The 25,826-nt window shown below is 52.5% G+C and overlaps 2 protein-coding genes across 6 annotated transcripts in view; one reads left to right on the top strand and one right to left on the bottom strand.

The window, feature by feature from the left end:
* Positions 1 to 530: 530 nt before the first annotated feature.
* Positions 531 to 7,778, bottom strand: SH2D3A (SH2 domain containing 3A). Of its 5 annotated transcripts, none has more exons than XM_055091699.1 (9): positions 7,710 to 7,778; positions 5,744 to 6,093; positions 5,302 to 5,378; positions 3,096 to 3,580; positions 2,847 to 2,962; positions 2,517 to 2,691; positions 2,317 to 2,428; positions 1,597 to 1,782; positions 531 to 765 (listed from the first exon to the last, which is right to left on the bottom strand). In XM_055091699.1, the coding sequence occupies exons 1-9, from the start codon at positions 7,776 to 7,778 to the stop codon at positions 605 to 607; spliced, it is 1,731 nt and encodes a 576-aa protein (XP_054947674.1). In that variant the 3' UTR covers positions 531 to 604. The 5 variants fall into 5 exon arrangements, with proteins under 5 accessions (XP_054947674.1, XP_054947679.1, XP_054947680.1 ...); XM_055091704.1 differs by having other exon boundaries at positions 531 to 770; positions 1,581 to 1,782; positions 2,517 to 2,714; positions 3,096 to 3,197; XM_055091705.1 differs by having other exon boundaries at positions 2,517 to 2,714; positions 3,096 to 3,197.
* A 5,524-nt stretch (positions 7,779 to 13,302) lies between these two features.
* VAV1 (vav guanine nucleotide exchange factor 1) overlaps positions 13,303 to 25,826 on the top strand; it is a 54,503-nt gene continuing 41,979 nt past the window's right edge. The window contains exon 1 of the mRNA XM_007115753.3: positions 13,303 to 13,645. Coding sequence (XP_007115815.1) covers positions 13,442 to 13,645 — 204 coding nt within the window. The 5' untranslated portion in view covers positions 13,303 to 13,441. The remainder of the gene's footprint in view (positions 13,646 to 25,826) is intronic.

The raw sequence follows: 25,826 nt of genomic DNA, 5'->3' as shown, positions 1-25,826 counted from the left end.
AGGAGTTGGGTGCTTGTCTCTGACTCTAGTAGGGAGGAGGGTGCCAGACATCACCTCTTTGGTGTTCACTGCCGCTCACCAAGGACAGGTAGCACCTGTTGAGCAGCTACTGTGTGCCAGGCATTCTCCACCTATGAGCTCATTCAAACGTTGAGCTTTCATCCCCACCACAACCCCTAGAAAGTACACAGCCCCACTTTTATGTTGAAGGCCAGCACAGAGAAGTCAAGTGATCCAGTAGAAGTCACACAGCTTTTAAAACGTATTTGAACTCAGGCCTCTTACAGATCTGCAAGTTCTCTTTAACATTAAAAGCCACACGTTCACCCTTTGTGGGATATGCGAGGGGGCAGGTGGGAGAGGGCGTCCAGAGCCTCCAGACATCTGGGTCTTCTAGCGTGGGGAGGAGGCTGCCCTCCGCCAGGATCAGTGTGCCTTTTTCGGGCACAGGGTGGGTTCTTGCAAACCAGGTCCCCTCCTGTGAGGCAGGGTGCAGGTCCCCACTGCATTTGGCTGTGTGAGGAAGCTTGCGCGGCTTCCTTCGTCTCCATGGAAGCCTTGGTATCCCAGCGTGAAGGGCGGGGGGGGGGGGGGGTCTGTGCTCTCAATGGTCAGGCTCCAGGTGCTGCGACAGGACGCTGAGGACGCGCTGGAACTTCTCAAGACGTGTGGCCCACGGCGCCCCAGCTCCTCGGCTCCCCCAGAGCAGCCTCCTCAAGAAACCAGTGGTCAGGGCCTCTCTCAGCTCCGGGTGGGGCCGGAATCCTGGGGGCGGGGCCAGGAGGGGCTGGGGGCGAGGCCCAGGCAACTGTCTTGCCCCTCCCACACCTGCCTTGTTCCCTCGGGACTTTGACCCCGGAGGGACTCAGCCTGGGATTACCTGGACAACTGGGTAGGGTTACCCGGGAGGGGACTCCTGAGTCTGCAGCAGTGGGGGTGGGGTGGCTGAGGGGCTCGTGGGTGCACGGGGCAGTCTGTTCCTGGGGCGAGATCCTGGGGGACCCACCTTAGGGGTTGTGCCTGGAGATGGAGCCACGCCCGAGGGTGGGATTTGGGGTCCGGGCCGTCCTGCGCGACAAACTTGGCGGGGGGAGGAGGTTGGGCCATGTTGGAGGGACAGGGGTGCTAAGGTCACCAGTTAAGGCAGGGACGACCCAGGTGGGGGATCCTGGAGGCTGGGCTGCCCCAGGGCAGGAGAGGGGTATGGCTCTGAGCTCAGCGGGGGCGCCGTTCTATTCTACCAGGTTGAAGGTCTGAGTCATTTTGGAGGGAGCTGGGCATTCTTGGTGGCGGATGGAGATCCTCTAGGGTCAGGGCCTTCCCAGTTGGGACAGTGGGAGTGGGGCCCTGTGGGCGTGGCTCTGGGGGGCTGGGCCGCCCTTTGGGGGCAGAGGGCAATGTTTCCGTCAACACTGCAGGTTGCGGCGTGTGTTAGGGTGAGAACCCCGTGGGGCCGGGCCGTCCCAGTTTGGGTGGGGCTCTGGGAGGCGTGGTGGGAGGCTCTAGTTCCTAGCCCGGTGGGTTTGGGGGCACCGAGTTGGAGCATGAGGGGTGTTCCGGGATCCTCTGGCAACCCGGCGCAGAGGAGGCGCTCACCTCGCAGGCGCCGAGCCGCCGCCTCGCGGAATCTGGGCGCGTCCCGGGCCAGCAGACGCGCCCGGTGCAGGCTGCGCAGCAGCCGCTCGCAGCTCTCGTCCAAGGGCCCGGGGAGTTCCTCGCCCTCCAGCAGGCGCACCGCGGGCGCCACGTACGGCAGCGCCACCTCCCCCGGGTCGCAGGGTCCTGTTGGGGGAAGGGTCTGGGCTGGGCTAGGGGCAGAGGGCGGGTCCTAGGGTGAAGAGGGTGCGACATACATTGGGCCGAGGCACCCTAGGACAAAGCAATGGTTGGGGTCCGGGTGAGAAACAGAGGCTTGAGCCTGGCCCAGAGCAGGACCGGGGAGTGGCCTAGGGCAGGGGCGGAGCCTGGGACAGAGTGAGGGAGGGGCCTAGGGATTAGTTCCCGACCGAGACTCGCACAGAGGGAGGGGGCTAGGACGAGGAGGGCGGAGCCTTGCTTAAGGGGCGGAGCCTAGGACCGAAACAGCTGGCGGAATGTAAGGCCAAGGTGCAGCCTAGGACAGAAGGAAGGGGAGGGGTTTGGCACGAGAACCAGAGGCCAGAGCCTAGCATAGAGCTGGATGTGAGTCAGGGGCCGGGCCTAGGGCAGGGGGCGTGGCTTAGGAGAGAAGCAGGGACGGGGACCTAAGACCTGGGCGGGGCTTAGGACCGGATTGGGATTCCGGTTAGTTACCACTCATCAAAAGATACCACTCACCGGCGCCCTCATCCAGCGCCCGCATCAGTGGCTTCAGTTCCTGCTCGAAGGCCAGCGCAGCCTCGGTGTGGCTCCTTCGCAGCTGGCGCCACGTGCGTTCCAACCGCGACACCTGGAGGAAGAGACCTGAGCCCGCCTCCTCTCCACTTTTCCCCATCACTTGCTCTCTGGCCTCCTCCCCATCCCTGCTTCCCACGCACCTGGGGCATGAGCAAGGCGCCCATGACCGCGGCCAGTCCGGACAGGTCTCCCGCCGCCCCTGGCCGCAGCGCCAGGGCCAGCTCCACCAGGCCCCTCAGGGCGGCCGCGCGCTCCTCCAGCGGCCCTGCGCAGCCCAGCACTGCCAGCGCCCCCGCCAGTGCCAGCGTCTCGAGCCTGTGGAGGCGGAAGGCAAGGGTCTGGGGGCAGTGGGGAGGTTTGCAATGCGGGGGTGAGGAGGGACAGTCGGTGGCATTGCCCATCCCCCACTCCCTAGGGGACCGTGAATGCGGAGATTTGGAGACCCTAGGGATTCCAGGTGGCTGGCTCACCTCTCCAGCAGTTCCAACCTCAAGCGATGCCCATGGGGAAGTGTGAGCAGCTCCAGACCAGAGGCGACCCCCATGGCGCCCCGCTGAGCCTTGGTCACTCCCAGGAGGCCAGTCGCCTGGCGATGGGGGGCCAGGGTAAGAGGAGAGAAGTCAAGGGGGCAGAGTGAATATACAGATGTGAGGTGGGGTTGAGCCTTGTCCTGCCTTCAGCCCCTGCCTGGGGAGGAAAAACCTCTGTAGGTGACCCACCTGGCAATCCACCAATAACAGGTGGAGAGCGGTGCTCCCAGGATGGTGCTCCAGGAACAGGCCATGGAGAGTATGCAGGACTTCGGTTTCCAGAGGCCGATTCTGGGAACCCAGCAGGCAGAAGGGGTTGTCAGGTGGGCAGAAAGAGACCTCTGCCTGCGGTCTTGCAAAACATCTGTTCTCCTCCTCCTCCTCCTCCTCCTCAGCCTCCCACCATGGCGCCTCTGGCTCTGGGCAGCTGTGGCCAGGAGGTGTTCCCTGGACCCTGGGCACTCGGGGCACCAGCTCGCAGTACGTTGGGGGGCGTCCAGAGGCATCAGGCAGCATCAGTGAGGATGTTCGAGGTGGCTTGGTTGGTGCCTTGGCATGAAGCTGCCCATCAGAGGCCCTGAGGCTGTCAGCAATGGACCCCAGGGGAACGGGCACCTTTAGCAACACGGAGTCACTACCTGTCCGAGTCAGGGCAGATGCAGGCATAGTGGAAGCTCCTGGGGGTCGTACAAGAGGGGGTGAAAGAGGTACATAGAGAAGATAGCTGGGAGGGGTCAGTGGCTTCATGGGCTACTAACTTCCTGGTTCATCCACTCATTCAGCCAATAACCAGGTATCCCAGCCTATCTTGGTGCGGCCTTGAAATTGAACAACTTCACCAACATCAATGCTACACACTTACCAATGGTTTGAAAACGAACTTTCTCTGACATGTATGTAGTTTTGCAGTTTTTGAATACTACATTTCAAGTTTGAATTCTTTATTTTTGCCCCTCTGATTGAAGATGGTAAGCCCTGACTGTATGAAATTAAAATGAAGAATGGCATTCAAAATTCACGAAGCTACATAAGCATCAAAGAAACTGAATTTATCAAAATTTCAAATGATGTCTTTTGTTAAGTTTGTGGCATGTTTACTTCTGAGGTTACTGGAACTTAAAACTGCACCCAGACCTTTGGGAGACTCTGTATTTACTAAGCATTTAAGTCGACCCTGTTATAGAGGCTTAAAACCTCCCCACCGTTCCCAGCTCGCTCTGAATAAGGGCCAAAGTCCTCATATTAGTCCAAGAAGCCCTCACAGTTTGAGCCCAATCTCTCGTGACTTCCCCCCCCACTCCCAGTGTTTCTGCCACACTCACCTCCTTTTGGTTCAACGAACAGTTCAAACTCTTGTTCTGGCCCCAGGACCTTTGCACTGGCTGTTCCCTCTGCCTGGGTCATTCTCATCCAATTATCCACGTCGTTCCCTCCTTCATCTCCTTCAAATCTTTCTCCATGGGACCTTTCCTAACTACCACTTAAAATTGTACTACTCATTACCATTCCCATACTCCTTACTGTGTCCTGCTTTTAATTTTTAACCCAAAGCATACGTAATTGACTCATTTTTGTTGTTCATGGTCCTTCTTCCTCTAATAGGATGTTGGCTCCACTTGACCAGGGATCTTTGTCTTTCTTGTTCATTGACATATCTCAGCACTTAGTAGAGTGTCTGGCACACAATGAGGGCTCATGTTGAATTGCGGGGGGGGGGTGTGGACAGGGCAGTCAGGGTATAAGGGGGACTCCTCCTTTATGTAGGATGGTCAGGGTCAGCTGCTTTGAAGAACTCACATTAGATGAGAAGGAGTCAGCCAGGTAAAGATTAGGGAATGGGCGCTCCAATGGTGAGAACAGCAAATGCAAAGGCCCTGAGACAGGAACAAATTTGGAAGGTTCCAGCAACTGAAAGGAAGACTATGTGGCCGGAGTGAGTACGGGATGTGAGAGGAATTATTAGAGAGGTCAGCCATGGTTAGAGAACAGAGGGCTTCTTGGAATCATTGTAAACCCATATTTTTAAGCACCTACAAAGTTCCTTAGTCCTGTGTTTTTTCGTCACCATGACAACATTGAGAGCATCACCATCTCTCTCTTTTTTTTTTTTTTTTTTTGTGGTACGCAGGACTCTCACTGTTGTGGCCTCTCCCGTTGCGGACAGGCACAGCGGCCATGGCTCACGGGCCCAGCCGCCCCGCGGCATGTGGGATCTTCCCGTACTGGGGCACGAACCCGTGTCCCCTGCATCGGCAGGCGGATTCTCAACCACTGCGCCACCAGGGAAGCCCTACCATCTCTTTTTTCCAGGAGGTTAAGTCACCTGCCAAAGTTCACTTGGGTAGTGAGTGGCAGAGCAATCTCTGAGCTATGTATTGTCCTGGAAGACCCTTACCTGAACCAGGGTGGTCTTCTGTGGGCTGCCCCATATGCTCCAAGCCTGCGGGCTGACTGTCACTCCGCTTCCTAGCCCTGGGGACAGAGATGGGGGAGATGTCCTACTCTGCGCAGAGCAGCTCCCATCAACACCCAGAAAACCTTACATCCCATCATTCGGAACCAGTGGATCCCAACCAGGGTGCCTGATACCCCCAGGGGACACTTGGCAATGTCAGGAGACAGTTTTGGTCGTCACAACTAGGGGGCTGGCGTACAGAGGATTCTACCGGCATCTAGTAGAGAGAGGCCAGGGATGCTGCTGAACATCCTACACTGCAAAGAACGGCCCCCCCACAACCAAGAATAATCTGGCCGCAAATGTCACTAATGGACAGTGCTGAGGTGGAGAACCTTGGGGGGTGTTGGGTGTCGTCAGGGAGGTTGGGAGCCTGTGGTACCTGAGTGGCTCTGTCCAAGCCGGGCCGTCTGGAAGGGTGTCTTCACTAAAGCTGCGTCGAATAGGTCCTTGCCGCGTCACTGGCCTGGACGCCACAGCTCCCGTGGCCTGGGACAGTGTACGCTGGCCGGTCACATAGCTGCGAACCAGGGCAGGCAGGCTTGGGAAACGCTCATCCTCCAGCTGAAAGAGGGCTGTGGGCCGACCTGGCCGGGGGCGCAGGGCCACACGGAACACCTCGAAGTGCAGGACTGAGCCCCGCCAACGGCAGGAGATCACAGGGTGGCCCCCGCGGGACTTAGATGCACGAACTAAGAAGTCACCGTCTTGCTGCAGGAGGGCCTCAGCCTTCTGGGGATGGAGGACAGGGGCAAGGGGTTTAGGCATAAGCCTGTATCAGTAGTTAATGATGACTCCCCACCCCCTCCACCCACTCAAAAAAACCCAGAGACTGGGTACCTTTGTGTCAGACCATTTCTTCTTTTTTCATAGGCATACCTCTGGACTACATTTCCCAGGCCCCCTTGCAGTTAGCTGTCATGTGACAAGATCTGGCCAATGGCATGAGGGCAGAAGGGCTGTGGGGAATGTCCCGACCTGACCAATAAAATTCTCCTGTACAATCCTACAGGTTCTGTCCTCTGTCAGTTGATGTCCCCAAAGCCCTGGGGGATGGCGAAGACACAGGATAGAAAGGGCTTGGGTCTGACTCATTTTGGAGTTCTGCATCCCCTCAGATTGTGACATGAACTAGCCCTTAAAATTTTTTTTTTCTAATATTTATTTAGGCTGCACCGGGTCTTAGTTGCGGCATGCGGGATCTGTAGCTGTGGTATGCGACTCTTAGTTGCGGCATGTGGACTCTTAGTTGCAGCATGCATGTGGGATCTAGTTCCTCGACCAGGGGATCAAACCTGGGTCCCCTGCATTGGGAGTGTGGAGTCTTACCCACTGGGAGTGCAGAGTCTTCCCTGGACCACTAGGGAAGTCACACCCTTAAATGTTGATCGAGTTTGGCTGGTGACATCTTGGGAATGTTTTTTACAGCCACTAGCCAACACTGACTTATGCAACTTCCAACCCAAGGACACGCACTGAGCTTGCTATGCAAATGTGGCTTCCAGAAAAGCCATTCACTGGGTCCTTCCAAACAGACTGTGGCCTTTAAATCAACCTTTAAAAAAATGGTCAAGCAGTCTTATGCCAGCCTTGGTGGCTAGTGTGAAAACAGGGGCTGAGGGCCACAACATCGCAGAGGGGCAAAGTGGAGCTGGTGATGGGGGCTGGGGACTGGACAGTATGTGCAATGGACACGTGTATAGCCCTTGTTATTTGCCAGGCACTGTTTTAGGTGTAAAATGTATGAACTCACTTCATCCGTTACCAAGGTTAAGAGGTAGGTACTATTAGGCCCATTTTACAGATGGGGAAACTGAGGCGCAGAGATATCAAATACCTTGCCCTAGTTCACAGCCAATGTGAGTTGCAGGGATGGGATTTGAACCCAGGCTGTCTGGCGCTAAAGTGTGGTGTTTTAACCACTAAGCTACACTGCCTCTCATGATTTGATTGGATACCCGAGGCCCTGGGACTCCTGAAGGTGACCCCTAAGTTGGAGATGAGGGTGAGGAACTTTGTATTGAGAGGGAGATTGGCCCCTGGCGGCCACGGGTGGCCTGGGATCCAGAGAGAGAAGCAGAGCCAAGGGGTGGTTTGAGGGGTCATTAGGACCCTCTTCAACCCCCAACACCATCCTCAACACCATCCCAAAGGAAGTGATAATTTAAATATAAGAAGTGACATGCCACACCAACCAAGCTTCAAGACAGTCCCCAGCCCTTGAGCCACTCTTTCCAATAGACCTTGACCCTAAGCCCCTCATCTGGGATCCAGGAGTCCCCAGTAAGTCAAAGGTGGGCGAGACTCCCCATCAGATGATCCTGAGGCCCTGCAGGAGGCAGCAGTACCTGGCGGGACAGTGGGCCGTGGTACCAGGGTTGGCCAGCAAAGTCCTCTCCATCCTGTGGCACCTGCATGGAGCTCTCAGGGGCAGAGGGTGCAGGGGCTGTGCTTTGTACTTCCAACAGGCCCCAGTCTTCCTCATCTGTAAAATGGGAATAATTACTCTTGAATCCTGAGCGTCCGGCTCAGCCCTTCCATGTTCCTCATGGTTTTGAAGACAGCAGCCCATATCTTATTGAACCTTAAAATGCAACTCTCTCTGTATATGCATATATAAAAATATATATTATATTTTAATATATAGTATATCTTTACATAAATTATATATAATATATTTTAATGTATACTATATAATATTTTAATATAGAATATTTATATTTAAAATATATAAATATAATTATATATAAATATTTATATTTAAAATATATAAACATTTTTGTATAACTATTTATATATTTATACTTTAAGTTAAAGATGTTACCCATAGTCCGATTATATATCTTAATTATAAATTATATCTGAATTATATTTGAGATATATATATATATATATATATATCAGATTAAAATCAGGCTCTGAGTAACTTTTAATTTAGAATAGGCTGTGATTTCATGGAAGGAGTCATGCATTCACTGGGATTCTTGCAAAGGGAAAAGACCTCCGCATTGCTTTCAAATGTAATGCAGTTTTTTTATGCAGATGACATACTGCTACGTTTTGGCGAAAGTTAATTAACAAATTCACTTCAAACCAATATTCATGGGGCACCCACTGTGTGCCAGATGCCCCTTCTCGGCACTAGAGACCTAGCAGTGAACAACACAGACCAGGATTCTTGTCCTTAGGGATGTTTTAGTAGGGAAGACAGTGATTGGAAAAATAAGTAACTAGATGAGGAAGTATAGGATAGATCCGAGAGACCTAAACAAGAAAATGAAACCAGGGATGGGGTATGAAGATTCAAGGGGTGGAGTTAAGATTTTTCCACAGGGTGGCCCGGGAAGGTCTCTGTTGGTGAACACTGGGAGGATTTTGAGGGAGCATGCCTGGTGGTTCTTGGGGTGAAAGAGACTGCAGGCTGGGGAGAATTTAATTTACTAAAGTCCATAGCATCTCAGTCACCTATATGCATACTCAAGGATTCTTAGATTGTACAAAAATCTAACCCATAGGTGCCTTTCCAATGTAACGCCATTTTTAAGGACATCAAAAGGTCATATTTTTGTAGACTTGTCAGCAAATAAGCATTTGCAGATTTTCATATTTTGGAGCGGATCCATTTCCTTATTACTGCAGTCAAATTTAGGTTTCAGATGCTTTAGGACATGTTAATCATGGCGCAGGCCTCAGGCCCCTGTGTGTCTCAAGTGTCTGGTGGAAAAAACTGCCCTGGATGGGAGGGAAGCAAGGGGTTTGCTTTTTGCTTCCCCTGCCCCCAAGATCTTCTGGGCCTGGCCGGGGTCTGCAGGGAAATAGCACCTGGATTCTTACCTGAGTCAGCTGGGCTGAGGGCCTGAAAGGGTCAGGAAGTTCCCAGACTGGCCCTAGGTGGCTTAAGGGGCGGGGGAGCTGAGCAGAGCGCTGTCTCCAGGTGCCGCATACCTGAAAGCCAGGTGTGTCTCCTGGATGCCTGAGCACTTCCTGTTTGTCACCTGGGCCAGGCCCGGCCTTGGTCTTAAGAGTCCCTGGACTCCAGCTTCCTCTGTCTTACGTGCCCCTTAGTGGGTGTGGAGGTGCGTCGCTGACAAGGCTCTGATTAGTTCAGGGGGAGCTCAGAGTGGGCACAGGTCAGCCACAGGCCAATTAAGTCATCCACCTGCCCTGCGTCCTTTGGAATACTTTCTGGATATCTGGGCAGAAGAGAGAGGAACAGGGCAGAGTCAGGAGAGGGGGTGGGTGAGAGGCAAGCTTTGGGAAAGGAGGAAGGGGATTATTCATGCTCCGTTGGCCACATACACGTACACACATGTGCAGGAGGGCAGCCACCTGCACAGAGACACAGGGACACAGGTGGACGCGGAGCCTCAAACTTGAGCAAACACTGACTGGTTGAATGCTTACTGCGTGCTAGGCTCTGTTCTAGACCCTGGAGAAACAGTGATGAATGAGACCAAGGCCCTTCCGGTGGGCAAGACACAAAACAAATAAGCGCAGGATGAATGAAGAAGGTAATGTCTAAGGGTGAACAATGAAGGTGATAAAACAGGGAAAGGTCAAGAAGGCTGGCTGGGGCAGGCCACCTTAAACAGGTAGTCAGGAGGCTCTCTCCCACCAGGTGACATAGGAGCTGAGACCTCAGCAGAGGGGAGACAGTGATGCAAAGATGTGGAGAAAGAGCAGTCCAGGTGGGGATACGGCAAGTGCAAAGGCCTGGAGCTTGCTTTTTACATCTTACATCATCAGGGAGGCTGGTGGGGCTGCGTGCTGTGAGCCAGGAGTGAAGTGGAGAGCAGTGAGATAGGCAGAGACGATGCAGGAACTGGTGGACCTCGAATTTTCATCTCAGTGGGATGGAAGGGGAGCTACGGGAGGGGTTTGAAGTGAGGGAGGGGCACGATCTGGTTTGTGGAAGCAGGGAGGCTTTCCGTGTTGCACAGAAAACACGCTTGGAGGAGGACGCCCAGGTACACGGACACGCGTGATACACAGCGCCCCAGTCAGGCGACCCCTTTTACGTTCGCGGACGCGCGTGGACAGACACCCAGATCCTCCCTGCGAGCTGGTGGCCCCACCTGGAAAAGAGAACTCCTTGCCCCAGTAATCTCCCGGTCCTGGGTCTGCCTGGGGCCCCTCACTCACCTGGGCCGGGACCCGCGGAGCTCCCAAGAACCTGGGGCCGGGCGGAAGCCTGAGGCTCTGCGGCTCCCGACCCCTCCCTCCCCGCCCCAGCCAGGTCCAGCCTTCACCCACCGCGCCCGAAGGGAACCGAGCCCCAACACCTGGTCCCGCCCACTCAAACCCCGCCCCTCCAGGCCCCGCCTCTTCTCCAACTGTAACCTCCGGGCTCTCGCCCCGCCCCGTTAGAAACTTTCTTTTCGCTAACCACTCCCCCTTCAGATAAAACCGTCTTCCCTTAGACCACGCCCCCTTGGGAACTCCGTTCCTACGAGTGGACCCCGCCCTCTTAAATTTGCCCTGCCCTTCTCGGGCTGACCACGCCCACTCATCTCCTCACCCCTCTTTTAGTCCCGCCCCTTAGAGCCAGGCCCCTTGATTCCGCTTAGGGCCTCCGGCTGGTCGTAAGCATCCCTGGCCCCTTGGGACGGATCAAGGCGGTGTCTCCTAGCCCCTCAGTGTTCCGGGCAGGGGCGGGGCGGTATCTACGGGCTCTCTCGCCTGGCAGGGAGTGGTGGCGGCTGTGACGTAACCGGGTGAGCTTCCTCCAGACCACCCCCCTGGGTTTCCGGGAAGGAACCCCATTGGGTGTCGGGTTTTGTGGAGAGAGATGCGGGAAAACACGACAGCCTCTCCCAGTAACAGAACGTTGGAGCTGATCTAGACTCTGGCAGGACTGGGGGGTAAACTTTCAGGTGGTTTCCTACGTGGAGGGAAGGAGGGGAGGGGGGCTTCCATCCTGTCGCCCGGAGACAAGCGTGAGAAAGGTGGGGGAGGGAGGGATCTGGAACCAGAAAGAGGACGCTCTGGCCCAGTTGATTGAGGGCTCATAATAATAAAAACAGAATTGAAAGCAGTAGCTGCAGCTAACATTCATTAAGCGCTCACTGTATGCCAGGACTGTTCTGTTTGCTTGCCCTGCTTCAACACATTCCATTTTTACGTAGACCTCTCAATGAGATGGGTACTGTTTTCATCACCCCATTTTCTAGATGCAGAAACTGAGGCATGGGGCAGCTCAGCCCAAGTTTGCCCAAGTTTGACACGGCTTGTGATTGGTCAAGGTGGGATTCAAGCCCGGAGCCCTGGAGCGCTATCCTGTCTTCCTCTGATCTTTGCAGCCCCACCATCTCTGACCCCTACCGTAATTCTAAACGTTGAAGGTTACTGTCACTCATTTTACAGATGAGGAAATTGACGCATAGAGAGCCACGGACGGTTGGGGAAGAAAGTTTTGGTGCCTGTAGGATCGTAAATCTGGGAATTTCCAGGCTGGGCTTCCCCATCTGCCAATGTGGAGGAGACTCCAGTCTCAGGACAGGCTGAGGGGTATCTCTTCCTTGACCCACTCCCCGCCTGGTTTTGATACAGTCAGAGGGTAGGGGGTATGTCCAGTGAAAGGAGTCTAGCGCCCCTTAGTGGTTACAATAATTAAAAAAGAAAATCTGGGGGGTGGCTCGGGTGGCGGGTGGGGTGGGTGGGTGCTTGTGAGACTACTCACAATCTAGTGGGGTGGAGGTGGGTAGAGAGACCTCGTAGAGCACATGATTTCAGGTAATGATAAGGGCTACAAAGACAGTAAATATTTGCTAAACCAATGAACGACACTATCGAAGTCCAAAAAAAGAGATGATGGTGGCCAGGGCCATGGGAATAAATGAACGGATTTGGGATAAATGTCAGAGGTAGAGCCATAGAGCTTTCAATTATTCATTCATTCATTCAACAAATATTTATGGAGCATGTATATGTGCCAGGTGCTGGGGGGAGTGGTTCCAACACGAGACACAAATTTCTCAATACACAATAAAGAAATAAGTATAGGGCTTCCCTGGTGGCGCAGTGGTTGAGAGTCCGCCTGCCGAAGCAGGGGACGCGGGTTCGTGCCCCGGTCCGGGAAGATCCCACATGCCGCGGAGCGGCTGGGCCCGTGAGCCATGGCCGCTGAGCCTGCGCGTCCGGAGCCTGTGCTCCGCAACGGGAGAGGCCACAGCAGTGAGAGGCCCGCGTACCGCAAAAAAAAAAGAAAAAGAAAAAGAAAGAAAGTAATAAGTATAATAAAATAACAGGTGGGGAAGTGGGATAGGGTGTGATGGGGTGGGAAAAAATGCTGTGATCTGAAATGGAGAGGTTTGGGAAAACTTCATGAGAAGATGATCTAGCGCTAAGATTTGCAGGAAGTGAGGGAGCTGGCCGTGAAATTGCCTAAGGCAGAGGACTCTAGGGCAAGCTTCTGGGGCTACCTGGTGTGTTGGAAGAACACTGGGGAGGCCCGTTTGGCTGGAACAGCGCAAAGTGGGGGAGAGTGAGAGAAGTAGGGCAGGGAGGTGATGAGTGGTCACGCAGGCCCTTGTTGCCTGCAGGGATGAATTTTATCCCAGACGAGGGGGGCTGTGGGGCATCCCCACCTGACTTAGGTGTTCATAGGTGCCCTCTGATGTGGGGAGTACAGATTGTGGGGGGGATGAGGACGGGAGCCCGGCCATGGGGCGGAGGACACTGTGCTGGTCCAGGCTGCCAAGGTTTGGGGCTGGATGAGGGTGGAGGCAGAGGAGGGAGGGGTGAGAACAGGGCGGATTTTGAGTATGTTTCCGAGGTTGTACCGCTCTTGGGTTGGATACAGAGGAAGGCGGCAGGCCTCCGCCTTGTTACCCTGAACCCACTCCCAGATGCCCCAGTGCTAGTTGGTGGGGGAAGGAGAGGCCAGGTCCTGCTTGAAAGGGGCTGGGCTGGGGCTGGGCTGCAGGTGCCCCCCCCCCCCCACGGCTCCTCCTCCTCCACCCCGTCTCAGGGTGACAGTTACAGGCAAAGAAGAGGAAGTGGTAGCTAGCTAGCGGAGGCCAGCGGGCGGGCGGCGAAGGAGGCCGCGAGGGTGCGCGGGCCGCCCGGGAAGCCAGCAGCCATGGAGCTGTGGCGCCAGTGCACCCACTGGCTGATCCAGTGCCGGGTGCTGCCTCCCAGCCACCGCGTGACCTGGGATGGGGCCCAGGTGTGCGAACTGGCGCAGGCCCTCCGGGATGGCGTCCTTCTGTGCCAGTTGCTCAACAACCTGCTGCCCCACGCCATCAACCTGCGGGAGGTCAACCTGCGTCCCCAGATGTCCCAGGTGAGAGGGCCACTGACGGGCCTGCCCCAGGGTGGGTGGCGGGAGGCATCTCAGGCTGGTACCCAGGGGGTTGATGCGCTGCACCGCTGGGCCAGCCGTGTGGAGGGGAGGATGCCCCCCCGCCCCGGGGTCTGGCACGGGGTACGCGGGATATGGGGGTTGTGACACTCGGGGATACAGGGGTGGCCCACCCAAGGTTAACGGGAATAGGCTCACAGTTAACCCACATCTAGGCTGAGAACTGGCAAACTTGGGGTTAAAGCTCCCAAAGCCCCAGGCTGGCTCCAGTGGGGATCAAGCCCCAAAAAGGGACTGTGTGGAGGTCTTGAGGGGGGCTAGGAACCCCCTGGGTGGCCAATAGGGTGCCTGAGGTTTTCAACTCCTTTGACCCCCCACCCCGCAAGATTCTGGCTATGGGGGAGGGGCCTCCTCCGATTCCTTCCCCCACATGTGTCTCCTCCTCCCAGGCCCTGGGCCCCTTCCTTCCCCTCACATCTTCCCCTTGGCTTCCTGCCTGGGCCTGGGGCAGCATGGGGCGGCTGGGGTGCTCTGGGCCTGGGGCTCTGGTCTTCCTAACTCCATCCATCCCAGGGGGCACGTTGAGGCAGGACCTGGTCCAGAACCCCGAGAGTGGATCCTGGGGTTGGGGGAACGTAGAAATAACTGCTTTTTCTCTGTAGGGATTTCTGCAAGGGCCCCGGGGTTCAGGGGGAGGAGGATTTGACTGTGACCGCCCCCAGCTCAGGAAATCTATTCAAATCCCTATTTGAATGCGGTGGGGTGGGGGAGGTAGCTGGACTGGATTCTCTTTCTGTCGTACCTTCTCTGGTTCCCTCTGGCCTCCGGAGTTCTGGGTGGAAAGTAATGGCTGGCGGTTGGGGGTGCACTGCCTGCCCTGCGGGCCTGACACTTGCCATCCGGCCCTCAGGCCCTACCCTGGGAGGAAAGGCTTGTCTGGACGCGCTGTGGGCTAGAGGAGGACCTCTCTGGGGACGGATGGTGGGCAGGCTGGGGCATTGCCTCCTCTCTGGCCTGAGATGCCATGTGCGGATGGGGGGAGGGGCAGTCAGTGATCAGGGAGTGGGCCTATGGGGGTCCCTGGGGGTGTTTCCTGGGGATAGGGCCACACGTGGAAGAGGCCCACCCTCCCCTAGCCCAGGCAGGCTTCCTGAAAGAATGGCGGCGGGGGAACCCCAGAGATTCCCCTGCCACCCCCAGCCACCAGCTGCTCTGGCCACAGGCCATCCCAAGTTTTCCTCCATTTCCTTGCCTCCTGGCTTCCACACAGAAGGAAGTAGCTGTCGGACCAGTCAGGCCCCAGACTTGCGAGCAGTCGAGATCCAGTGAGGCTTCAACAGCAGCTAATGGGAAAGTGGTTAGACTTAAGGATGAATTTCTATTCTTCCCTGCATCTTCCCTACAGCTGGTTTTCTGATAAAAGGCAAGGGGTTGTGGCATTATTCTCTAGGAGGGCAGCTGCAGGGACTAATGGGTCCTGATTTTCTGTGCTGGGCAACACCGAGGACCCAGGCCTGGGTCTGGCCCTCAAGGTGCTCCCAGATGGGGGGAGACAGACATCCCCCAGCCCTGTGTTTTCAGGACCAGGGCAGAGGAAGAAACCTCTGGGCTGGGGGCCCTGGAGCAAAGGCAAGACATTGCCTGGGAGAGTTGGGCTTTATGCAAGAGGGGACATTTGTGCTGGGGTTTGAAGGGTGAGTAGGAGTTTTCTAGTTGCTCTGGGTTCCGGTGCCTAGCTGTGTCAGGCCTTGCACTGGGCAGGGGTGTTCCTTGATCCTCCCCATCTGGGAGCTCTGTGCCATCCTGCCCTGTGCATTTTGTCTCCCTCTGAAGCTCAGCCCTGTGCCCCGTTCACAGTGGGGCCATGAGCAGGAAGCTAAAAGGTGGTCACATTAAGTTGGAGGGAAGTATCACAAGAACAGCCTCTCTAAGTTTTCAAGTCCCTGTCCATCAACAGATTTAAGCCCAGGCCATGAACTGCCAGTGGGATATGGAAGGGCAGAGAGAGAAAAGGGAGGGCTCCTGATGGGGGTGGGATGGGGTGGGGGACACACAATGGCATAAAGGTGTGGAGGCTGGAATTAGGATGCTTCCTAGTATCTCTCATTTCCTCCTCAGAGTTCCTCGGCTTTTGTTCCCTGGGTACAGAGTGGGAAGGGCATATTCATTCTTTCATTCATTCATTCGTTCATTCATCAACAATTATGATGTATGCTGGGCCTCTTCTTGGTGCTGAGACAGTGAGAAAAAGACACACACAAACCCCTGTTGTCAAAGAGCCCACATTCTAGTGGGAGGCACTGACAGTGGGCAAATAAGGAAACATACACATTGTCAGAGGTGGTACATGGCCTGGAGAAGGGGGCTTGGGAATGTGGGGTTGCACTTCTGCGTAGGAGGTCTGGGAGGCCTCACTGAGGAGGCAACATTTGAGCAGAGACCTGGGCAAAGTGAGGGAACGAGTCATGTGAGTCTGAGGAAACAGCACTCCTGGCAAGAGGCACCGCCAGTGCAAAGGCTCTGAGGCGGGAGCAGGTCGGTTCCCACGCAGTTGTGCTGCAGGGCAGTGAGTGGGCTGGCTGGTGGTCATGATTCATGGGTGAGGTCAGATTGAAGCGAGTCTCCAAGCTGAGATCTGAGACCCAGAAAGACGATGACACCATCACAGGCGGCCACAGTGATGACCAGACACTCTTACTCTCTCTGGGAGCCCAAATTCCGGGTGCCAGAGATGAAACTTTAAAGCTGAGGAAGTGGAGAGGAAGAGACAAATGTGACAGTCTTTGTGGGAAAGATCCACCAGGACGGGGGAGCTGATTAGACTCAGGATGGGGACGGTCACTGGAGCCAAGATGATGAATCTTTCTTCAGTTCCTCCATTGTGTGACCTTGGGCATGTTACTTAACCTCTCTGTGCTTTGGTCCCCAGCCTGTAAATGCTGGTGCTGTTGGCAGAGGCAGGAAAGGGAGAGGGTAGGAGAGTTAGAATAGGAGGTGTGGGCTGGGATGGGGGTTGATGGTGGTGGCTTGGAGGAGCCAGACCTGGGAGCCCATCCTGGCAGCATCACTTGCTGGCTTCGCCTCCCTGAGCCTCAGTATCCCCATCTGTGAACTGGGGCTAAAAACGGCACCTTTTTGGGGGAAGACTGTTGTAGTATTTCAATACTGCTCAGCACTGTGTTGACACCTGATAAACCCTCTATAAAAACTCCTTTTAGGGAAAATGAGGGATATAGGGAAGCAGCATAGCGCAGCCTGGAGGAGTTTGGGTTAGGGCAGTGGTTCTCAACTGGGGTGGTTTCGCCCCCAGTGGTTCCTTGGCTATGTCCTGGGACAGTTGGGGTTGTCACGTCTGGGAGCTGATACTGGCATCTAGTGGATAGAGCCCGGGGATTCTGCTCAACGTCCGAAAATGTCACCCACGACAGAGAGTTATCCGGCCCCAATGTCAACAGTGCTGAGGTTGCGAAACCCTGTGCTGGGGGACAGACAGCCTGGTAGAATCTTTAAAATATTTGACTCTTTGGTTAAATAATACATGTGTATCATTCAAAGATCAAAACACATAAAAAGGTGCACAGGGAAAAAATGTAACCTCTAGCCATCTCCTTCAGATACCCAGGTGCTACCTTCCTCCATAAGTGACTCCTTTTTCCTTTAAGTTGACTATATAGCCTTCCAGAATTTCCTTATGCAAATAGGAATGCAGGTTTTTTATTAACTACCCTCCTCTCTTACTACAAAAGATGGCACATACCACCCACTGCTTTATACCCTGCTTTTCTCACTTTAATCATCGTCTTGGGAAGCTTTCCAAATCGATACATAGAGATTGTTCTCATTCTACTTAAAAACTGACTGCATGATATTCTAGATTGTCCATTTACTTAACAAACCACTTATACTGGGCTAACTGTGTGCCAGGCATTCATCTAAACTGGGGGCTGGCAAACTACAATGGGAGGGCCGAATCTGAACCACAAGCGTGTTTTATAAATAAAGTTTTATTGGCATACAGCCATGTCCATTTGTTTATGTATTATCTATGGCTGTTTTCCAGTTACAACTCTACAGTTGAGTAACTGACGAAGAGAGTGTCTGGCCTGTTGAGGTGAAGATATTTACTATCCAGATGTTTGTAGAAAAAGTTTGCTGATCCCTGGTCGAAACACTTTCTATACACTGACTTGTTTAAATCTCCATAACAATTTACGAGGTAGATATTATCATTATCCTCATATTGCGTATGGGAAAACTGAGGCACAGAGAAGTTAAGTCACTTGCCTCAGGGCACCCAGCTTGAAAGTGACAGTCAGAAATTCAAACGCAGGCAGCCAGGTACCAGGATCCCTACTCTGTTTTTTTTTTGGCGGGGGCCACCCTGCAGCCATGTGGCCAGGGACAGTTTCTCTAAACTGTATTCCATTGTACGGCTTGGGGATCACTTAATTTACCATCACCCCTATTGATGGGCACTTGGATTGCACCAGGCCTTTGTTCTGACAAACTAACTGTGGTGAATAACCTTGTCCATGAACTGTTTTTTGGCTCCTCTACTGTGTGACCTTGGGCATGTTACTTAACCTCTCTGTGCTTCCGTTTCCTCATCTGTAAAATGGAGATAATAAATCCCCATCTGAAAGCATTGTTCTGAAGGATAAATGAGTTACTATCAAGAACCTAGAAAAGTATCTAGCTACATATAAATGTTATTATTGCAGCCAGATACATGAGCAAGTATATCCATGGGATAAATTCTCAGAAGGGTTTGCTGGCTCAAAGCGGGTGAGTCTGTGTTTTCAGTAGATCCTGCCAAATTGTTCTCTGTATGGGATTGTTCCCATATGCATTGTTCCAATTACATTACCTCTAGCAATGAGAATGCTGGTTTCTCCACTGCCTTGCCAATAGTTGTTAAGCTTTTGGAGTTTTGCCAACTTGGGTGATAAATGAAGCTCATTATGACTCAATGTACATTTCTCTTATTCTGAGTGAGATAGAGCCTCTTTTCTTATGTTTAAGAACTATTTATATTTTCTCTCTGCAAAATAATATTTGTTCATATAATTTGCCCATTATTTTTTTCCTTCTAGGACTGCTGGCATTTTTTTCTTATTGATTTTTAGGAACTCTTTATATATTGGGCTGCTTTGAATTTCAAGTCAGGTACTTACTAGCCTTGTGATCTTGGAGAAAAAAAATTACTTAACCTATTTCTGCCCAGGTTGTCTTATCTACAGAATAGGGGTGTGGACAGCACCTTTATCTCAGGGTTATGTGAGGGTTCAACATGATAAGGTAAGTTAAATTCCTATCATGGTGACTGACGTATGATTAATGTATAGCAAGTGCTAAATTAATGGGAGTCAATCTTTTTTGCTAATTTGATTTCAGTGGATCTGAGCTTGCCTGTAGGATGTGGTATAGGTCCGGGTGCAAAATGTTAGTTGCTGTAATGAACTGCACTGCTTCAGTGAATTTAAAGAGTTTACTTCTAGCTTATATCACAATCCAGTTTGGGTCAGCTGGGGGATTAAGAAGATAGCCCTTCTTTACAAAGTCCCCACAGGACTTGGGCTCTTTCCATCTCATGGCCCCATCCTCCCTGAAGCCCTTGGAGTTCTCTATTCAGCCAGAGGGCAAGGAGGGAGTTATGAGGAGGGAAACCCTGAGAGGTTTTCATGGGGCCAGGCCCAGAAGTGGCACCATCACCTCCATTCTTGTTCCCCTGGCCATAATTTGGTCACATGGGCCCATCCAGCTGCAAGACAGGAATGGGAATGTAGCTTAGCTGGGTGCCAGGGAGGACAAGGAAATGGGCGGGGTGGATATAGAGAAGGCGGTGCCAGAGGACCTCAGGGTGATGCTGCCTATCTGGCTTCAGAGTTGCAGGTCTGGAGGGGGCTGGCTTAGAGGAAACCTCTGTGGGATGAGGAATGAGGAGGACCTGGACCAGAGCCATGGGGGAAGGATGCAGCTGGGGACTTGGGGTGGGGCTCGGTGCAAGCAAATCTCAGCCAAGTGGGTTGGGTTGGGTTGGGTGGAAGGTCGCATCTAAACATGTCCACTAGGGCTGACCGGGACAGAAGCCTGGGTGGGGGGGGGTGTCAACATTTGCGCTGTGCCTTCTTTCCCATCCCATTCTGTTCTGTTCACTGACTCCCTCTCTGGGCCCAATACTGGGAAATGTCACCCTTCAGGACTCTCACAGCGGATGCTGGGACCCCCTGTCCCTCCCCTTGCTCCCAGCCCTCCCACGCATGGCTCCCCTTGGAGTAAAAGTGAAAGTCCTCATCATGACCCAGAAGAACCTATGCATTTGGCCTCTGCCCACCTCTCAGCCCTCATCTCCTGCCTCTCTCCCCCTCCCTCACTCGACTCCAGCCACGTGGGCCCGCCCTCACTGTTCCTAGAACCAATCACACCCCCTGCCCCTGCCTACCTCCCACCCCACCATTCTCTTCCTTCTTTTGTTTTCCTCCACAGTACTTATTTATTTAGTTATTTATTTATTATTTATTTATGGCTGCATTGGGTCTTCGTTGCTGTGCGCAGGCTTTCTCTAGTTGCGGGGAGCGGGAGCTACTCTTCGTTGCGGTGCACGGGCTTCTTGATGCGGTGGCTTCTCTTGTTGCGGAGCATGGGCTCTAGGCGCGTGGGCTTCAGTAGTTGTGGCTCGAAGGCTCTAGAGCGCAGGCTCAGTAGTTGTGGAGCACGGGTTGAGTTGCTCGGCGGCATGTGGGATCTTCCCGGACCAGGGCTCGAACCCGTGTCCCCTGCATCGGCAGGTGGATTCTTAACCACTGCGCCATGAGGGAAGCCCTCCTCCACAGTACTTAGCCCTCTCTGACTTACCATAGTTTTTAACTTATTTGCTTATTATCTGCTTCCCCCACTGGAGTGTCAGGGCAAAGCTTTTTGTCTGTTTGGTTCACAACTGTGTCCCCAGTTCCTAGAACAGCACTTGGCATATAGTAGGTGCTCAATAAATGTTGATCAAATATTCACTTCATTTTTTCAGTTATTTAATACAGGGGTCGGCACACTATAACCCATGGGCTGGCTGCCTCTTTTTGTAAACAAAGTTTAATTGATACAAGGTCTTGCCTACTTGTTGACACATTGTTTGCGGCTGCTTTCTCTCTGCAAAGCCAAAAAAATAAAAAAAATTACTGTCTGCCTCTTTACAGTTTGCTGATCCCTCCCTGATTTAGGAGGTATTTGTTGAGTGCTTTCTTACTACTGGTTAGTGGTAGTTGGTTAGCAATGATTGAGGACGGATTGCCTGAGATTATCCTGCCTTTACTAGTTCCGAGTTATGTGGCTTCTCACCTTTTGCTTTCTTATCTGTAAAATGAGGCAAATGAAGACGGTGATTACAGCAATAATAACAACAATAGTAATGATGATACTACCACCCACCTCAGAGACATTTCTGAGACATTCTGATGGAGAATCCCACAATGAATGAGACGCAGACCATCATGAAACTCATGGAAACAGACGAGGAAATAGGCAGTTACAACACAGATTAACACACTCAGTGATGGGTGAGTGAAGCCCAGGGTATTGTGAGAACAGAGAGAAGAGGACCCCCAGAAACAATCAGGGCAGACTTCCGGGAAGAGGTGACACGCCGATTTGCATGTGGGAGGTTGGGGAATATTTGAGGGACCGAAGGACAAAGTTCTGTTTGTTTCCCTTGCTAACGTTAATGGTGCCAGGAAGTGGGCAGGACCAGCGGGTGTGTTGGATGGGCATAGCTGGGCTTTTAAAGATCTCACTACATTGTAGAGATGGACCGTCCCCTTTGATCTCAGGGATGGTGTTCTGAGACCTGGGCTTTAAGAGGAACATGAGAGTCAGGTCCCTTGGGGAATAGCGGAAGAAATAAGGGATGTTCAGTTGGAGAAGTTTAAGGTTTGAGGAAATTCTGAACTTAGTCTGCAGAAGTTTCAAGCAAGAGTCTTAGATCTTGTGACAGAAAACCCAACCGAAACTTGCTTAGTCAAAAATAATATTTATTACCTCATATAACTGAAAAGCTTGGGAGGAAATGCCTTCAGGTTCGGCTGGATCGAGGGGCTCAGGAGATATCTCAGGAACCCTCTCCTCTCTCCCCGTTGCACTCCATCTCTTAACTCTGCTTTCTTTGGGGTGTTTCCCTCCATTTTCAGTCATCCTTTCCCATCATGGAGGCAAACAAGAGTGCCCAGACATACCAAATTTTTATTCCCACAATTCTGTGTACAATGGAAAATGGGAGCGTCGATTTAATGGCCTCTAAACCCCAGATCTCTCTTTCATTGGACATGAATGTTTGGGGGGGGGGTAACATGTCCAATTCTGAACCAATTGCAGTGCCTGGGAGAATGTATGATCTGATTGGTCAGGCCAGGTCACGTGCCCATTTCTGGAGTTGGGGGCGGGGTCGACTCTACCCAAAGGAGCTAGGCTCAGGGAGGGGCTGTTTCACCCGGGAAACTGAGGGACTGTTACCAGAAGAGTGGGGAAGAGATGTCAGGAGGCAATTGATCAGTCGATGTTTATATTGGCATCAAGTACTATCAATAAATTGAGTCTAGAGTTTCTCTGCATCAGCAATGCTGAAATTGAGGCTTCATTCTCTGTCTTGGGGGCTGCCCTATGCATTGTAGGAAGTTAGGCAGCATCCCTGACCTTCACCCACTCTCCCCCCCACCCCAGTAGTGACCACAAAATGTCCCCAGGCATTGCCAAATGACTCCTGGGGGGAAGAATTGCCCCTGAGAGAACCACTGTTTTGGAGGGAGTGAGTTTCCTGTGTCCTGGGAGGTGGGGGATGGGGGGGGAGGTGGGTGGGTGGGGTGGGGGGGATGGGGCGGAATCCAAAGAGAAGTGAACATTTACTGGCTGGGGTGAAGGTGAGATTGAGAGCTTCTTCAGGTTAGACATTATTTTATCATCGGCAACAGGCGCTGTGCAGATGGCTGGGGTGATGGGAAAGAACACCACAGATTTCCTCTTTGCTCTCCTGAGTTCATGGCCTTGTGGGAGAGAAGGCTGCCTGTGTTCTGTTTCCTGTGGCCGCTGTAACAAAGTCTCAAAAACTGGGTGGCTTGAAACAACAGCTATATTGTCTCACTGTTCTGGAGGGCAGAGGTTTGAAAACAAGGTGTCGGCAGCATGTTGCTCCATCTCCAGGCTATAGGAGAGAATCCGATCTTTGCTTCTTCCAGCTTCTGCTGGCTCCAGGCGTTCCTTGGCTTGTGGCTGCATTATTCCAGCTTCTGCCTCCATCTTCACGTGGCTGTTTCCTCTGTGTCTGTCTGTCTGTGTGTCTCATAATCCAGAAAGATCTCCACACCTTGACGTCCTTAATGATGTCTTGCAAAGTCCTTTTTTTTTTTTTCTTCAAATAACATCACACTCACCAAGGTGCCAGGGATCAGATGTGGATGAATCTATTTGGGGGCTGCCATTTAACCCGCTACAGACAGTAAACAGGCAAATCAATAAAACACGGTAGTAAATGCTGCAGACAGAATAAGCCAGGGGTCAGGATGGAGAAAAACAAAGGGGACAGGCTTCTGGAGGATGGTCAAGGAAAGCTAAGCTGAAGGGTGAGGAGCCAGCTCTGGGAAGCATGGGGGCAGGGAGGGCAAAGGCTGCGCAAAAGGCCCTGTGGCAGGAGGATGAGAATGAAGGATCTGCTGGCAGAAGGTGAGCAAGAGAAGGGAGAGCCGAGGGAAGTGATGTTTGGGAGGAAGGCACTTCGGCAGAGGTGGCCCTGGGGATGTGTGTGGAATTTAAATATGATGGGAAGTCTTGGAGTGTTTTAAGCTGCTCCGTGGGGACTGGACTCTAAGGGCAACAGAGGTGATAGTAAGGGGACCTGGGAGGAGGAGGTTGATGAAGGTGTCCCAGGGAAAAGCGATGGGGGCTTGGACGAGGAGCTGGGGACAATGGATCTGGCCCACATTTGGGGGGTTGAGCAGCTCAGACTTGCTAACAGATTGGATGGAGGCGGGCCGGGAGTGAATGAAAGGAGGTCAGATGATGTTGAAGTTTGTCGCTTAGGGACCCGCATGAGTGGGGGTATCATTTGCTGAGATGGGAAGCCTGGGGGAGGAACAGGTTTTGGGGAGTTCTGATTGGGCCATGTGACCATGGAGATAGAAAGCAGCCCAGCGTGGTGGTTACTGCAGTGGCTCTTTTTTTTTTTTTTCCCTGAACGTGTGGCACGGCTTGTGGGAACTCAGTTCCCCGACCAGGGATTGAACCCGGGCCGCAGCACAGTGGTTCTTAACTGGGGGTGGGGCAAGCGGCTCTGTCCTCCAAGGGGACATTTGGTAGTACCTGGAGATGTTTTTGGTTGTCACTACTGGATGGAGTGGTGTGGTCCTGGCATCGAGTGGGTAGAGACCAGGGATGCTGCTACGTGTCCTCTTATGCCCAGGACAGCTGCCCAATTATCAGTGGTGCTGAGACTGAGAAACCCTGTTTGAGGGCCGTGGACTCCAGTTGCCTGGGGGTCCGGGTGCCGATCCTGACTTTGGGATCTTGGGTGAGTTGCTGAACCTCTCCGTGACTTGGTTTCCCCCTCTTTGAAAAGGGGGTAAGGATAGTCCCTACCTTATAGGGCTGTAGTGTCAAGTGGCCAGAAGGGCATAGTGTCAAGGGACCCAAAGAGCAAAGCGTATCCACATCCAGGTCTTGGTACTTTGAAAAGAATAGTTTTTTAAAAAATTATTTATTTATTTATGTATTTTAATTTTTATTGGGGTATAGTTGATTTACAATGTTGTGTTAGTTTCGGGTGTACAGCAAAGTGAATCTGTTATACATATACATATATCCATTCTTTTTTTTAAGATGAAAAGAACAGTTTTAATGAAATGGATGGGAATACGTTCAGAAAGTATAATGAATAACAACAGAAACAGTTCCCATTTACTGAGCGCTTACTACGTGCAATTATTGTTCTACGTACTTAACAACTTATGCGCTCGTTTGATTTTCACAGCAAACTCATGGAGAAGGTACCTCTGTGTTTCAGTTATCTGTTACTGTGAAACAAACCAACCCAAACCTAGTGATGTATGTCAATAACTATGTTATCCTTCTCACAGATTCAGTGAGTCCGGAATTCAGATGGGGCATGGTGATGATGGTTTGTCAGCTCTGTGATGAGAAACCTTGAATGTCTGGGGGCTGGAATCATCTGGAGGATTCTTCACTCCCCTGTTGAGTGCCTGGGCTGGGATGACTTGAAGCTCTGCTCAGCTGGGGCTGTTGCCTGGAAACCTGGTCTCTCCATGTGGCTTGGGCTTCCTCACAACATGGTGATTGGGGTTTTGAGAAGGAGCGTGGAGAGAGAGCAAGTGTTTCTCAAGGAACCAAGGTGGAAGCTGGAGGGTTTCTTCTAACCTACTTAGGAATCATACGGTGCACTTGGCTGCATTCTCAGTGATGAGCAAGTCGCTAAGACCAGCCTAGGTTCAACGGGAGGTGAATCAAACTCCACCTCTTGAGGGGGGTGTGACAAGTCACACTGCAGAAGAGCACACTGGATGGGTGATATTTTTATGGCCATCTTTGGAAAGCACAATCGGTTACCTGTTATTATCATAATTTCACAGATGAGGAAACAGAAACATGGAAAGTTTAAGTAAGTTGCTCAGGTGAATAAGTAGCTATGCTTGGATTTGAATGCAAGTAGCCAGGCCCCCAAACCTGTGACCACAAGCACTATAAGAATACTGCCTCTTTTGGGGGGAGCATATGAGCCTTTCAAGTGGTTACGGAGATAGTCTTAGATTCAGATTTCTGGTTCTCCTGGTCAGGATTCAGCCAGGAAAGCAGAAGTCATGTCAGGTCTTTCAAACAGAGAGGATTTAATTCAGGGAATTGGCTAATGGGTGATGGGATTGCTGAGAAGAGATGGGTGATACTAAGGTAACCCAGAGAGTAGCCACTAGGCTGCAGAAAAAATAGAAGGAGGTAGTGTGACCAGGGGCCAGGGGCCAGAACCATTTAACAAGAGCTAAAACTTTGGGCAAGAGCTGTCTTCAGGGAGCCGAGACCATGGAGGTGTGTATTTGCTGCTGGAGAGGCAGAATAAGAGAGGGAGAGATACCCTGGCTTCTCTCTTTGTCCCACCTTGTGGTCTCCTGCCTGGGCC

This window comes from Physeter macrocephalus, chromosome 2, assembly GCF_002837175.3.
Source record: "Physeter macrocephalus isolate SW-GA chromosome 2, ASM283717v5, whole genome shotgun sequence".
Taxonomy (NCBI): domain Eukaryota; kingdom Metazoa; phylum Chordata; class Mammalia; order Artiodactyla; family Physeteridae; genus Physeter; species Physeter macrocephalus.
Note: the sequence above shows the minus strand (reverse complement) of the source record. Positions and strands in the feature narration are given on the sequence as shown.

Bases quoted from the DNA above. Each gene is read 5' to 3' on its own strand.
- SH2D3A (XM_055091699.1), bottom strand. From the start codon at position 7,778: ATGCAGGTGCCACAGGATGGAGAGGACTTTGCTGGCCAACCCTGGTAC. The intron at 5,379-5,743 runs GTACCACAGGCT...CTCTGTCCCCAG, and splicing joins GCTTGGACAGAGCCACTCAG to GGCTAGGAAGCGGAGTGACA. The intron at 2,429-2,516 runs GTGCGTGGGAAG...CTCTTCCTCCAG, and splicing joins GCGCCTTGCTCATGCCCCAG to GTGTCGCGGTTGGAACGCAC.